General features: G+C 35.9%; 1 protein-coding gene across 7 annotated transcripts in view; it reads right to left on the bottom strand.

Annotated features, from left to right (window-relative positions):
- DMXL2 (Dmx like 2) overlaps window positions 1-17044 on the bottom strand; it is a 172827-nt gene that overhangs the window by 34893 nt on the left and 120890 nt on the right. For all 7 annotated transcript variants that reach the window (XM_004010612.6, XM_004010611.6, XM_042252462.2 and 4 more), the window contains 5 exons: window positions 14563-14673; window positions 11130-11299; window positions 8433-8530; window positions 7837-8002; window positions 4502-4766 (listed from right to left, as the gene is read on the bottom strand). In XM_004010612.6, the coding sequence (XP_004010661.1) occupies window positions 4502-4766; window positions 7837-8002; window positions 8433-8530; window positions 11130-11299; window positions 14563-14673 (810 nt within the window). The remainder of the gene's footprint in view (window positions 1-4501; window positions 4767-7836; window positions 8003-8432; window positions 8531-11129; window positions 11300-14562; window positions 14674-17044) is intronic.

Raw genomic sequence — 17044 nt, 5'->3', positions numbered from 1 at the left:
CAAAATAAAGGAAACTTATTAACCCAGGATTAGTTGAACTATGGTACATCCACACAATATAGCTGAAATTAAAATTTCCCTGTGATATCCAGAATATATTAAGTGAAAGAAGATTCAGAATAGCATATATAGTAAGCCATCTTTTATTTAAAAAATTAGAAAAATTAAAAACACATCTATACACACACACACATTTTTTAATAGAAAAAGAATACACAATTTTTTTTCAACTGGTCCCCTAAAAAGGGAGAGTAAAACAGGGTAGAAAGATGAGGAAAGATGATAGATTCCTCTAAAAATAACTTTTTATTTCAAAACCACTTAACATTTTATATAATTCTAAAAGGAAATTTACTTTTCAAAAATTTATGATAAAAGCAAAATTACACAAATGATTCTTTGCATCAAGCTGGTACCATAATCACAAGACAGGAACTAAAAAGTGAGTTAAAAATTTAAGTAATATGACTGACCATCCTGAGTCATATATACCATCAAAACAAAAAACTGAAAAAAAAAAAGAAAGAAATGCTTCAACTGTTCTCAGTAACCATGCTGTTACAAAAATATCTGCATCATTACTCTGAAACTATTATATATATAATATAAAACAGCAAATAATTATGTTAATGTCATAAGCATCCAAGCTTTTCATGATACACATTTTTGAAATATCAGAACTCTGTATCTGAAATTAGAAATGTCAGTGTGAACACATGTACCCCAGGGTGGAAAATTTTTCCTAGCTTCATTCACTGAAATAACCTAGGAACAATGGCCACACCTGTAGCAATGGGGATCCCTGTGTTCAGGCTGCGGGGTCTAAATACCACTCCCAACTAAAATGAACCAGGATTCTTTGGAGGATTGGTCATTTCCAGATCTTGGGCAGGAGGTGTATAAGATGAGCCTGAAACATCTTACCATACCAGAAAGCAAAGAAACTATCAAAGAAAAATGTCAAATTCAAGGACTTAAAGAGGCTCTGATAATCTGAGCATCCATAATAATAACCAGCAAGATTAAAACACAACTCTGTCTTAATCTGTGAATTCAAAATAACCTTAAAAAATGAAAGTTAATTGGTCACTTTTCTAGGATGCTAGAGAACCAAGCTATTATTTTGAAAACTAGTAAATAAGAAGAATCAAACATTTATATTCCTTTTACTATGTATACGGCTGGAATTGAGTACTCAGGTCATTGCCAAGGGAGACTTACTCTACAGAAGCATTCCAGCTCAAAAAGTAAGGATAAAATGACAAATTTAGAATATTATCATTTTACAAAAACTAATAAAATAAGGGATGTAGATGGCAGTCACTGATAGCTGTTAATTCCACAAAAAGCAAAATAAGCTGACACTATGAGTTCCCTGAGGGTTTCCATGGTGGCTCAGATGGTAAAGAATCTGCCTGCAATGCAGGAGACCCAGGTTCAATCATTTGGACGGAAAGAAGAGAATGGAATGGCAACCCACTCCGGTATTCTTGCCTGGAGCATTCCATGGAGCACACCATGGAAGCACGCCAGAGGAGCCTGGCATGCTACAGCCCATGGGGTCACAAAGAGTCGGACACAACTGAGCAACCAACACTTTCAAATGAGTTCCCTGGTGGAAGTGCTCTACCTACCTATTAAATATTTCTGCCAGAAAAAACTACCAAAATCCTCTAAAATCTTACTTACCAATTTATAGGAAATACAGAGAAACGGAGGGAGGCAAAAACATCAAATGAAACAACAAGAATACAACCAGCAAAATCTAAAACTCAGGAAACTACAGGACAAACAATCTGACTTCTTCAACAAATAAACTGGGGGGTGAGGCACGCTGCAGTAACTAAATATGGATGAAAACTGACATAAGAGGCACCTCAACCAATCACGATACAGGCCTCATCTGGATCTTGGGTCAAACAAATAAACTGTATAAGATTTTATAAGACAACCAGGGAAATCTGAACACTGAGGATCTGATTACTCACAAAACTGTTATGTGTTATAACTGACATGTGCTATGTCTTTTAGAGTCTTTATTTTTTTAGAGATGCATGTTGCAATATTTACAGACGAAATGATCTGTTGGGTTTGCTTCAAAATATATCTATACAGTAAGTTCCCTACATACAAACCTTCAAACTGCAAACTTTCAAAGATGTGACCAGGCATTTGCATGTTTAGTTCACATGTTTGGTGCACTTTTCAAGATACCGTATAATTAAAAATGTTTTATTATTTTTTGTGTTTACGTATTATTTGTGTGAAAAATATTATAAATCTATTACAGTGCAGTATTAATACAGCTGATTGTGTTAGATGGGTATAACTCTTTATGTATACATTAAAATTTCCCCAATAACAACCTCTTAAAAGTTAACCTGGAAAATATTAAGAAATAAATAGAATCTTCCTTCTGTAAAAATGTGTACCTTTTATTAAAATTACTTGGGTAGCTCAGATATTTTTCTTCTAAAGGTTTTATTTCCTTTGCTTTAAAATTTGTTTTAATATATACAGTCGTCCCCTCCTTGCCTGCAGTTTTGCTTCCTACAGTTTCAGTTACCCGAGGTCAACTGAGGTCCAAAAATATTCAATGGAAAATTCCAGAAGCAAACGATTCATAAGCTTTCAAATTGTGAGTTGTTCTGAGAAGTAAGATGAAATCTCACACCATCCTGCTCCATCCTCCCCAGGACACGGATCATCATCCTTTGTCCAGAGTGTTCCATCCACTAGTCACTTAGTAGCCATTGTGATTATCAGATCCACTATCAGGGCATCATGTGCTTGCATTCAAGTCCCCCTCATTTTATTTAATAACAAAGAGCCCCACATGCAAGAGTAATGATGCTGGCAGTTCTTCTATGCCAAAGAGAAGCTGCAAGTGCTTCCTTTATATGAAAATTTGAAAGTTCTCTATTTAGCAAGGAAAGCAAAAAATTCATAAGCCAAGGGTACTATGATCTATGGTCAGAAAAAATCTATCCACAAAATTGTGAAGAACGAAAAAGAAATTCATGTTAGTTTTTCTGTCACACTTCAAACTGCAGAAGTTATGGGCACAGTACATGATAAGTGCTTTGTTAAAGTTGGAAAAGGCATTAAAACTGTACAATAAGATTCTGAGTGAGAAAACCCACATTCTCATCTTTCATTACAGTATATTGTTGTTATAATTGTTCTCTTTTATTATTAGTCACTGCTGTTAAACCCTTACTGTGCCTAATTTATAAATTAGACTTTATCTCATATATATATGAAAAAACATAGTTTATATAGGATGTGGTACTAGCCACCATTTCAGAAATCCACTAGGGGTCCTAGAACATAATCCCTGGGGATAAGAGGGGACTACTGTATTAAATTATTACATTTCTTTTTGTAAAGAAGAAACTAAAAAATGAGCCTGAATCTCTTTATTCATTTAAGCTCTCTAAGTATTTAAAAATAACACATAAAATTATAACTAAGGAAAGTACAAAATGAAAGTAAAAGCTTGTATCTCTCCACTCCTATTCCTAAAAGGTAACCAGCGCCAATTTAGTTTATGATTTGTTCCAGAAAACAAAAAAGGGAGAGAGTGTGGGAAACCAGACACAGTCTGTGTGCGCACACAGTATGTGTGTGTGACATATGTACATAAATACAACAAGGACCATATTGGGTTCTTTTTTTTTTTTTTTTTTTGCAAAAAAAAAAGGTTAATTACTTTACAACATTGTAGTGGGTTTTGCCATACATTGACATGAATCACCCATGGGTGTACATGTGTTTCCCATCCTGAACCCCACTCCCACCTCCCTCCCCATCCCATCTCTCAGGGTCATCCCAGTGCACCAGCCCTGAGCACCCTGTCTCATGCATCGAACCTGGACTGGTGATCTGTTTCACATATGATAATATACATGTTTCAATGCTATTCTCTCAAATCATACCACCCTTGCCTTCTCCCACAGAGTCCAAAAGACTGTTCTGTATATCTGTGTCTCTTTTGCTGTCTTGCATATAGGGTCATTGTTACCATCTTTCTAAATTCCATGGACTATTACTCAGCCATTAAAAGGAATACATTTGAATCAGTTCTAATGAGGTGGATGAAACTGGAGCCTATTATACAGAGTGAAGTAAGTTAGAAAGAGCTATGTAATGTGGGAACATGCTGTATGCTTCACTTTAATATATATGAAATTAGAATAGTATGGTAATCTTATATACCTTGATATATAGCTATGAGAGTAAAAACGTGTGTGAAGTCTTTTTAGTACTGCTAAAATTATGACAACAAAATGCCGGATTCAATCACAGGGAGTAAGTGACTGAACCTCTAGCCACACAAAAAATTTTGATACTCATTTCTCAACGATGAGGTGGGTGTGTGTGTGTGTGTGTCTGTGTGTACGGTGATGAGGTGTGTGTGTGTATTATCTAAGTATATGTATTATCTATTCAGAAACTGCCTTTTAAAAAAGAAAAAAGAGAAACCCACAAAATGTCCTACCTTGATGTTCATTATCCTCCTTCGGTGTCTGTTCTAATAACGTGTCCAATGCTCGGGTGTAATCTTTCATTACCCAGTAAGCAAGACTACGGAGGAAAGGATCAGGATGTAATCTTTCACAATCGAATCCTGAGCCATCCTTTTGGCAACCCAAAATCTTCTGATTTAGGATGGACAGATAAGTGGAAGAAGTCTCAAAATCAGATTCATATAAACGGGCAATTACCATGGCTAGCTGGATATCTTCCATTTTTTCAAGACATACCTATAAATTTAAATATTAAGAAATACTTATTTAATGATAATTATTTAGAGATATGAAATATCCCACCAAACTCCTGAAATTATACACTATTTATATTATCAGAGTAGAGGAAAGAGGTCCAGAGGCTAAGAGAGTGACTAAGAAACAGCAAGAAATTCAAGAAACTAGAACTTAGTTTGCCAGGAGAAACATCCATAACCTGATATGCAGATGACACCACCCTTATGGAAGAAAGTGAAGAGGAACTAAAAAGTCTCTTGATGAAAGTGAAAGAGGAGAGTGAAAAGGCTGGCTTAAAGCTCAACATTCAGAAAATGAAGATCATGGCATCTGGTCCCATCACTTCATGGGAAATAGATGGGGAAACAGTGGAAAGAGTGGCTGACTTTATTTTCGGGGGCTCCAAAATCACTGCAGATGGTGACTGCAGCCATGAAATTAAAAGACGCTTACTCCTTGGAAGGAAAGTTATGATCAACCTAGATAGCATATTAAAAAGCAGAGATATTACTTTGCCAACAAAGGTCCATCTAATCAAGGCTATGGCTTTTCCAGTGGTTATGTATAGATGTGAGAGCTGGACTGTGAAGAAAGCCGAGCGCCGAAGAATTGATGTTTTTGAACTGCGGTGTTGGAGAAGACTCTTGAGAGTCCCTTGGACTGCAAGGAAATCCAACAAGTCCATCCTAAAGGAGATCAGTCCTGGGTGTTCATTGGAAGGACTGATGCTAAAGCTGAAACTCCAATACTTTGGCCACCTCATGGAAAGAGTTGACTCATCGGAAAAGACCCTGATGCTGGGAGGGATTGGGAGCAGGAGGAGAAGGGGACAACAGAGGATGAGATGGCTGGATGGCATCACCGACTCAATGGACATGAGTTTGAGTGAACTCTGGGAGTTGGTGATAGACAGGGAGGCCTGGCGTGCTGCGATTCATGGGGTCACAGAGTTGGACACAACTTAGCGACTGAACTGCGAACTTAGGAGCTTCCAACCTAGAAAGTTCATTTATAAAATAAGCATAAAAGAAGGTATATCAGTACCATCTCAGACTTGGATTAAACAAGGTTCGTTTTTAAATTAAATAACACCTGTGATATTCGACTTTATATAATCAGTTCCTCTTAATTTCCAAATATATTCCCACATAAAAACACAATTCAGTTCAGTTTAGTTGCTCAGTCATGTCCGACTCTTTGCAACCCCATGAATCGCAGCACACCAGGCCTCCCTGTCCATCACCAACTTCTGGAGTTCACTCAAACTCATGTCCATCTAGTCGGTGATGCCATCCAACCATCTCACCCTCTGTCATCCCCTTCTCCTCCTACCCCCAATCCCTCCCAGCATCAGGGTCTTTTCCAATGAGTCAACTCTTCACATGAGGTGGCCAAAGTATTGGAGTTTCAGCTTCAGCATCAGTCCTTCCAATGAACACCCAGGACTGATCTCCTTTAGGATGGACTTGTTGGATTTCCTTGCAGTCCAAGGGACTCTCAAGAGTCTTCTCCAACACCGCAGTTCAAAAACATCAATTCTTCGGCGCTCGGCTTTCTTCACAGTCCAGCTCTCACATCTATACATAACCACTGGAAAAGCCATAGCCTTGATTAGATGGACCTTTGTTGGCAAAGTAATATCTCTGCTTTTTAATATGCTATCTAGGTTGATCATAACTTTCCTTCCAAGGAGTAAGCGTCTTTTAATTTCATGGCTGCAGTCACCATCTGCAGTGATTTTGGAGCCCAGAAAAATAAAGTCAGCCACTCTTTCCCCATCTATTTCCCATGAAGTGATGGGACCAGATGCCATGATCTTCATTTTCTGAATGTTGAGCTTTAAGCCAGCCTTTTCACTCTCCTCTTTCACTTTCATCAAGAGATTTTTTAGTTCCTCTTCACTTTCTTCCGTAAGGGTGGTGTCATCTGTGTATCTGAGGTTATTGATATTTCTCCTGGCAATCTTGATTCCAGCTCATGCTTCTTCCAGCCCAGCGTTTCTCATGATGTACTCTGCATAGAAGTTAAACAGGGTGACACTATACAGCCTTGACATACTCCTTTTCCTGTTTGGAACCAGTCTGTTGTTCTATGTCCAGCTCTGTTATTACTATATTAAAAGAATCTTCTATTTACATAGCAAGTAGCTTAAAAAATAAAGCTACATACGCTATTCTTACTCTCTCTTGAGTTTGTATTCTAAAGTAACTACTCATCTGAGAATTTGAGATCCTTCAGGCAATATGAGCATCTCAATCAATATTTCCCTTCTTGCCTGAGTATTTTCTAGGCTAAACTTCCCATTTGAAAATTATAAATATTTGTTATTTTTAAAAGTTACATACCTTGAGATAATTTTGAAAATAGGACTAATTCTATACATAGAGTACTTTCACTTTGTTGGATATTTTCTATGATGTATTATTTCCAATTACACTTTTCCTTCACCTGTTTGGATTATTCATTAAAACTGATATCCTAAGAAGACTATCTCATAAATAGAAATATTTGTAATTACTCTCAATCAGCTATCAAGATTCTATATCCAAAAATGCAAAGTTTTATCTCTTCCCACTCACCTTCCAATATCTAAGATGACTACAAAACAGTACAAACTGCATCTCAGTTCTTTAGCTATGAATTTCATTTAGAAGAAAAAGAACTTAAAATATCTGCCTGTCTATACCAAGTAAGGGGACTCTGACCTGTGCATACTTTGAATAGTTTAGCATCACAAGATGGCCAGGAAGAAGATATTCATAAGCCATTGTTTCTATGTATTTATAATTGAAATGCATATACTTACCTTGAAACGCAGTATTCTCTATATAAAATGTCCCATTTATGCTTCTCACTTGCATCTGTTTATAACTCCATTGTCACAGTGCCAATGTGGCACAGTTGTAACCTCTAACTGTGTGTGTAACAATGTGGCACAGTTGTAACCTCTGTGTTCATTCTCTACCCTCTATCCTTACAAACACATGACCAAACATTACAATCTCCTCTATGACCTTCCCAGATTTTCAAGCTCTTACAGGTATTTCATAGCACATCTTCTCAGTCATACCTCAATGGCATCTTTCAATGAACCAGCTAGCAAGAAAAAAGCAGCAGATTGTTCAAAGCGTTGTTTTCCAAGCAAAGAGAAAGCATTTTTCAAAGCAGCTTTACGCCATCTATCTTCATTAAAGTTGTGGCTGAAAAATGTTGTCATTTTTTCATCATGCTGTGACCTGAGTATCAGAGCACAAACATAAGTGGTTAAACCAAATTTCAAATATTTAATCCTGTACAGAGTATATGAAAATAGACAATGAAAATCTCAAACAGCCAGCTAAAAGAAGAACAGTAACAACTTTAGTGAGATGTATTTGTTATCAAGCTTCGCTTCATTTCTTCTAATAAGGAGAAAACTCAAAATACATACACATAAGTAGGAAGCAAGAGCACTCTACTTCCCCAGTTGTTTTCATCAACTTATTTTTAACAATATCCCATTCTTTAGTTAAGCTCAAATAATACAGTGCTTATTTTTCTCAAATAAAGGAACCAAGGCACAAATGAGGAAACTAATTTATCCAAGTACTTTCAAAAGTGTTACATCTTCGATTCACAGCACAATCTTAATTCTATTAAATCATATTAAGTGTTGAAGCAATTTACCTAAACAGACCCCACACAACTGCTTTCTTCTTCATTGAAAGGTAGAATAATGCAGCATCCAAGGCATCATTGTTACGCTGAAAAGAAGCTTTGGCAACCTAAATGGTCAATAAAAAGCTGAATTAACTATTTGATAAAAGAATTACAACAATTAATGTTTCCCTACTACTTCCATGGCTGACAGAAACTATGAAGATGGGAAGAACTGCCTCTCTTCCACAGTCTCCAGTAGCTTATAACACATGCTCCTAGAGACAACCCTTGGCATACCTGTAATTACAATAAAAACAGTAACAGCAACTAGTATTTACTGACTACTTACCATGTACCAGGCACCTTTCATTTGTCTTACTGAATCACCATGATCCAAGAAGTACTACTACTATCCCCATTTTACATGGGGCAACTGAGACACAGGGAGGTTAACTGAATTAGTTGAGGTCACACAGTAAATAAGGGGTGCAAAAGGCATTAGAAACCAGATAGTGATAAAACTAACATAGGAAACAGTAAAGAAGGCAGAATATTTGATAGACATGACTTATTCTTTTCGGCTGTGTTGCTCAGCTTGCCAGATCTTAGTTTTGTGTCCAGGGATTGAACCTGGGCCCCCAGAAGTAGAAGCACAGAGTCCTAACCACTGGACTACCAGAGAATTCCTGGTGAGAACTTTTCTTAAAAATTAAGCATATTAAATTCCTTAATGTTTTGTTAAAGTTAAAATGTTGACTTCTATGGTATATATATACACACATATATATGTGATTTCATAATATTGATAGACGTCTATGAACAAATATCAATTATACTCACACATACATTTAAAAAACTACAGGCAAAAATAAATGTTCTTTTTTTAAAAAAACAAACATAACTTGGTATTTTTCAACCAAATTTGACAGTGCTGAAGGACTGTCACATGCTTTCTGGCATGTGATTAAAATATAGATGGTTGAAGCTCTGTTATTTTGAACAGCCTTCAAATTTTAGTTCTTGGAAATTTCATGAGAAAAAAGTCTTAATGAATACATAATTCCCCACGTACCAAAACAGACAACCTCCTTTGAGCCATATGGCCAAACTTGCTAAATTATGCAGAACCAATGAACTCAATGTAAATTTAAAAATTATTAACCCAGTAACATTATTGTACATATCATACTGTTTCGAACACAGTAACATGCAGACCATATACTTCTCAAACCTACCAAGCTAACATCTGCATAAAACTAAGTTTAGAAGCGAAACGATATGTTTTTTCAGCTAACATTGCCTGATGGTAGAGTAGAACACTACCAAGGCATGGGAGAGACAGGAGAAGATACCTAAAAGTCACATCACAAAAATGCTTTACTTTCAATGCTTTTATTTCTCTTCCCCCTTTTTAAGCATTTTCTCTGCCTTCAATTATTTTAGTACTTCAATATTTAATAATTTTTACAAGAATTTTTATTCATCTTCAGTTAATGATTTATAACATACATTTCAAGAGAAAAAATCTTACCTATCCTTTTGATTGAATTTTAAGAGATAAATTACTTGTGTAAATTAATTATATATATTATAAAAATACTCAATTTATAATGACAAAACACACTGTTGATAAGAAACTAAAGAGACTTTGTAGGCAATATCTGAATATTTCAGAGAAAATATGATCTCATTTTCCCTTTGCTTCAGGATATGGAAAAAATTTAACAGGGACTTCTCTGGTTGTCCAGTGGTTAGGATTCGCCACTTTCACTGCTGAGGGCACAGGTTCAATCCCTGGTCTGGGAATTAACTACCCCAAACCATACAGTGTGGCCAAACAAAAAAACAAAAAAAAATTTCTGAGAATGGAAGTGAGGGATGTGTGTTCCAAATTAGTTTGCCAGGTGATTCGTCAGACACTAAAATTTGAGAACTACTACTTTAGAGGAGTAAATTCCTCTTGAAAGAAATGAATTCATACTCCACAAATGTGTCATGAATTGTACTTCTGAGAACTTCAGTGGACTGGTTACCCAACCTCTCTGAGTCATAGTTCTATCAGGTGGAAATCGAGACAGTAACATGCAGCTGATGAGAAGATAACATGAAATATTTTATGAAAAGCAACTAGAACCAAGCCTGGTACACAAAAAGTGCTCAGTCATGGTCAGTTTCTGCCAACACTGAAATAACTTCCAGCTTCTACTAAAAATTTTTTAACCTTTTTTTCCTACTAGAAAACTGATTTCAAAAACCCATCTTAAAATGTATAGCATGTTTCATTTGCTGCCATAGATATCTTCCTCAAGTGTCACAAATCAAAATTTTTTGAATGGTATTTTAAATGTGCAAAGGAAGTTTGTTATGTATTAACCTAGCCATGCAGAGAATCTGTTTTATACAAACAATGTTTTTTCTATCTAATGTATATAACTGACATACAGTTTGTATTTTTCTAAACTGGGACACATCTCAACTTATAGCAGAATATACTATATTCCATAAGTATTATATACTTAGTATATATGGTAAAAGACAACTGATATACTGAATGGAGAGTTTATAAAGGTCAAGATTCAGAAATGTCCAAAAATTTTTATTTAAGAAATTCTCAAGATCTCAAGATTCATCTGTATGAATCCCTCACCACAGGTTTTCTGGAAGATAATATCTTTTATGCTGTAAGAAAATACTTAACTCCAAAATTCAATGACATACACTTACCTTTTCAATGCATCTTCGAAGAGTGTTGATATTCCTGACCCACCAACCTATTCCCATAGCTCTCAACTCAGACCACTGAGGGTCCCCTCTCTGAATTGCTGGAATCATATTAATCAGCTCCTCCTCAGCCTCAGAATGAAAAGCCCAGGCAAAATGGCAAGTAGATACACCTAAATTAGAAACACAAAATAATAAGCATCAGAACTCTATCAAAACAAACAAAAATAATTTTCTACATACTCATGTATTTATTCCTCCTGGAAAGAATTTTCAAGCAGAAAAAAAAGTATGAAAGGATTTCTTCATTCAGACTTTTATAGTGTAAGTATTAAATACAAGATCACTGACAGGGAACACAAAACCAATTCTTTTTCTGAAATGTATTTACTGGAAGAATGGAAACATTAAAACCTAATCACTAGAAAGAAAGATATTTGAATATTTAGCCATTCATACATTTTCACACATACCAAAACCAATCAAGAATAAAAGGTCTGGTCAAGCCTATGTGCTCCATGAACATGTAGGTCCCATTTCACAGTGCCACCTGCTTGCAGGCCATATCCATCACTACTGGACACTGAAAACTGCCCCATCCATCCCTCTGGCCAAGAAGCTACACGTATTATCTAAGAGCAAACTCTAACCTTAATGACAGCCCCAGGGAAGAACTGTTAGGAGGCACATTCCTCTGTCTTTGGTGTCTCCTTTAAAAAAAAGAGTTTAAAGCTGCCTAATTACTAATGATATACAGCAAATACTTTTTTTGCCCTGATTAAAAAAAAAAAAAAACTGACAGGGATCTAGGCTGTATTAGAGGCAACAAAATGGATTTAGTGACACACTCCATGAGTCTGTCAACAGCTGAATGACCGGCTTTATTCCACTTGGAGCAGGTGAAAAAGAAACATGACAGAAATGACCCACAGAGTGATGTGAGACAGTGAGAATGCTACCGGAAGAGCCCTGAGGATCCAGGAAAGAAGCCAGACAGTCAAACTAGCCATCCGTGAGAATCCCTTTGGAAACAAAGAAATGCCTGAGACCACTGACAGTCTCATAGTCACATTACTACTACACAGGACTCTCAACACATTTCTCATTGCTACCATTTACATACAACTGTGTTTGAAATCGTACCACAAAATCAATGCAAAAAGCCTTAACTGTCACTATAAATGTAGAGGAAAATGAACAAAAGTTAAAAACATCAATTTGTATTTTGTCAGATCCTAAAATGCAGATTAATTCTCTATTTAAATCTGTCTGGGGCTTTCCTCACAGCTCAGTTGGTAAAGAATCTGCCTACAATCCAGGAGACCTGGGTTTGATTCCTGGGTCAGGAAAATTCCCTGGAGAAGGAAATGGGCACCCACTCCAGGATTCTTGCCTAGAGAATCCCATGGACAGAGGAGCCTAGTAGGCTATAGTCCATGGGTTCACAAGAGTTGGATACGACTTAGCAAAAAAACCACCACCACCATCAAATCTGTCTGGTTTAAGAAATAGTTAAGTGTATAAAATAACTATTAAAAAATTAACACTGATTTAGAAATTGCTATTATAAGCCAATGCAAAATGCATACTTTTGCTGACACAAATATTTTAATATAAAATAACAATACAAAATATACCCTATACCCTTAAATTAATTTCATTAATTAAATTTTTGGTATAACTAAAGGGAAACCAAAATACACACAGGCATGTCAGAGGAATTTGGTTCAAAAATAAGATTAAGAGAGCAGCGACTGTATTTGGAAACCTAACTATTAGAAAAAAGGTATTAAGAAAAAAACCAGGCACACCAACAGGCACTTATTTTTGTCTACCAACATCAGGCTATTCTTTGCAATATATCTTTGTTCTTCTTTAGCTTGTCTACTAGCTACTTAGACCCTGATACTGGGAAAGATTAAGGTCAGGAAGAGAAGGGAGGGACAGAGGATGAGATGGTTGGATGGCATCACCAACTCAATGGACCTGAGTTTGAGCAAACTCTGGGAGATAGTAAAGGATGGGGAAGCCTGGTGTGCTGCAGTTCATGGGGTCACAAGAGTCAAACACAACTTAGTGACTGAACAACAACTAGCTACTTAAGTTTTTCCCTGAAAACTGTTCCCCAGACCATCACCGACAATACCAGTCACTTTTCTCATCTCCAGTGTTTTAACTGTACCAAAGGGAAAATGGAATTTGACAAAGCTTTAGCAATTTGAGGTGTTTTAAATCTCCTTAGGCAATGTACATAATTGTCATTAAGTGATTCAGTACCATCTGACCATCATTTGAAACTAAAATTTTTAATATTAAAACTAAAATTTGAGATACCATTTTTTAACCTATTCCAAATGGCATAGATTGTTCTAAATAATATCAAGTATTGCAATGAGTTGAGTTTTGGCATCATTAACATTGGTTCTGGGAATTTAAGTTAGCACAGTCTTTCTGAAAGTAGCAATATTTACAAGTGTTAAGAATTTTCAAGCCCTTTGATTCAGTAGTTTCACCACTAGAAAACTAATATGAGGAAGTAATTAGATATATATGAATATTTATATGTAAAGTTGTAAGGTCATTCAGTAGCATGATAATTCAAGTAAGAAAAAAACAGCAAAATTTGTATTTTTAGAAAAAAAGTAAAGGACAGATGAATTATAGTTTAAAAACATGATAGACTATTAGACAGCTGTTAGAATCATATTTTCAAAAAAAGCATTTATTGACAGTAAAGGGTAAGTATTATGGGTAAGAATAATGAACTATAAAGCCTGATATTCTAGGTCCTATAATACTAAACAATATTTTATGGGGCTGTATCCAAGATGCTGGTTTCAAAAGGGACACAGCCCACTACACTGGAATTCTAATTCAAACTCTAATAATAAAGTGCCAGGTCACTTTAAACTCTACAGTTTTGATTTTTTAATCTCTAAGTTAGGGGGCTGATACAAGTCTATATATCTTAAATCAGAGTGGCAGTGTGCTGGAAGTATGCAAATCTACTGGGTTACTATATGGCAGATATTCCTAAAACATCAGCTTTAGTTGTGAGTAAATAACTTAGAACATAATGCTTATATTAAAGTAAACACAAGTAACAATGCATAGGGCAAAATTTTTAAAGAAAGTGTATCAGATATCATAGAAATTCAGGAACACTTTAGGTTGTAAAGCCAGACTACCCAGTTTACTCCTAAACTACTATGACTTTTGATGACTGAAGTCTGAGAAACTGAGACAGATGAGCAAAAGTCACAGAGTACAGCTGAAAAATAACACAGTAAAAGGGTAAGTGGGTACCCTGTGACAGGAAGATCTTAAGGCTAGTGATGGGTATGCATGTGATGACTTATCTAATGTTTATACACAACAGTGAATATACCAACCACTTCAATATGAAATAAAAATTACACAAAGGTTCAAACAATACCTTGATGAAGTAGCTGTACTCGGTATAACGGAGGCAGCGATGTCAAAAGGCAAGTGTGCAAGCGCATCGCCAATAAGTACCGTAAACCACACTCATCCAATGTGTCTCTTCCTTTAAAGAGTAAATAAATTTAAGGAAAAAGGAATGCAACAGGTCATAAACCAATGGAAAGTTAGAAAATAAACATTAAATAATAATTTACAAAAAATACATATTTTTGAGTGTATTCCTTTCTGAATACTTCGATATCTTTATCAATATATATAGCTTCTCAATAAGTACATGTATATAATAAAATTGTCAAAAGAAAAAATTTACAAAAAATGTGAGCACCTATCAGTACAGGTAATAACGGTACTTAGAGCTACTCATAATTAATGAAAAGGAAAGTAAACTTGAAATCCAATAAAAACTAATAGTTAGGTATATTTTATAAAAATATTTCCTATGTGAATTTTTCCTATTTTAAAAACTAGGAATTACATAATAAAGTAAAATTATTTTTAATATAATTACATAGGTAATATTTTCTAGATTGGTTAGCTCAAATGAAATACAGTACTATCCATATTTGAAATTTGACTCCTCAGGCTAGTGTTACCAAGTTAAGGCTGAACTTCAATTCTGATTTCACAAATGTGCTCTTAGTCAAAAGTTGAGCAGAGGTATGAAAGCATGGTAAGTTTACTCAAAATTATAGCCACTGTTGGATGAAAAAAAAAAACAAAACAGAAAAATACTAATAGCACCTAGCCCAGTAACTGCCATTTAGGAAGTACTCAAGAGTATTGAATCAAATATTTTCTTGAAGAAAATAAAACATCTTAAACTGTCAAAGTTCCAGCTCTACTTCCCATTAGCTGTATTTGTTCATACACTCATCATGTATCCGTTCAACAAATGAAGCATCTGCTACATCGGAGGCACAGTTTAGGTACTGCAGATTTGGCAGGAATAAGGCAAGGTCCCTACTTCCAGGGTGCTTACATCTTAGGAGACAGGCACAAACAACAAAGAAGTAATGTGTCTAGTGGAAAATTAATGCTACAGAGAGAAATAAAGCCGAACTGGGAGAAAAGCGAGTGCTGGAGTAAGAGGGTTCTATTTTATATTATGCGACTAGGGAAGAACTATCCACCAAGATGACATTTCAGCACAAATCTGAGGTGGTTAGGGAGTGAAGGGTGCCTAAATCTGGAAGACAAGTATTCCGTGCAGGGGAAACAGCATGTACAAAGATGTTGAGACGACTGCACCTGGTGTGTTTGTGGGACAGCAGGGAAGGCAATGCAGTAGAGTGATGTGAATACCGATCACCTGGAGCCTTGAAGGCCACTGATGGATTTGGCTTTTCTTCTAAAGCGACATGGGAAGCCATCAGTGTTTGTTGAGCAGAGGTGAGATTTAAGGTGATTTTGTTTTAAAACAATCACTAGTTCCCACGTGACGGACAGACTGAGGCAACAGGAATGAACCAGTTTTAGGAGGCTTTGTCAGTAATTAGGCAGGACGTGACAGTGACTTGAACCAGAGTGGTAACAGGAGAGGTAATGAGAAATGTCTGCAGTCTCCACACAGCAGAACTAACAGCATATGCCAATGGACTAGACTGGGGCGTGAAAGAAGGCTGAGTCCGGAATACCTCTAGGTTGTCTCACCTGAACAATGGAGGGATTCATTTACTTAGAATCTATCAACTGAGATAAGTAACTACATAATCTCTGAGCTTCAGTTTCCCACCTGTGAAATGGAGACATTCATTCCTGCCTTATCTACCTCATGAAAGTCTGTGATAGGAGGAACCACTTTTATATTGCCTAAGGATACAGTTTTGTATCTGAAAATTTTAACTATTTTTCACAGATTATGACATAGCTATTTTCTTAATACCCCAGTGTAAAATCTCTAATATATACTAATAAATATTAAGTTTGCAACAAAGGCTTAAGGCTCTTCTGGGAAGGATCCTGCTCTACTGCACACAACCTCATAATGATTCAAAAAAATTTTAATTACTAGAGTTATAAAATAAGTCATAGGCAAAATCCTCTAAAAGTCACTAGTTATTTGAATCTACAAAAAACTTTGGAGACACATTGTAAGGGCATAAGTCTATATGAAGAGAGATATTCCAGGTAGCTTTAGGAACAGACTTTTTTTCTCAAACTTGTAAATCTTGTGAAATAATTAAGAGTACAGGCTTGGAGGCAATGATTTATCCACATCTGAATCCCACTTCTGCCATTTACTATCTATGAGACCTTATATGTTCTGGAATCTCTCAGTGTCTTATTCTAAAAAAATCAAGTATAATAATGACTACCTACTAGCAGATTGTTGTGATAATTAAATATGATAAAGCACATGAAGCTCCTGGCACAGAGCAATTGTTCACTCCTCCACAGTATTTACTGAATGAATGAATGATCAATCATTTTCAGTTTCCTTTGCTAATGTCATCATTTAGAATCAACACCATTAC

The sequence above is a fragment of the Ovis aries genome, chromosome 7 (genome assembly GCF_016772045.2).
Source record: "Ovis aries strain OAR_USU_Benz2616 breed Rambouillet chromosome 7, ARS-UI_Ramb_v3.0, whole genome shotgun sequence".
In the NCBI taxonomy this organism is placed as follows: Eukaryota; Metazoa; Chordata; class Mammalia; order Artiodactyla; family Bovidae; genus Ovis; species Ovis aries.
Note: the sequence above shows the minus strand (reverse complement) of the source record. Positions and strands in the feature narration are given on the sequence as shown.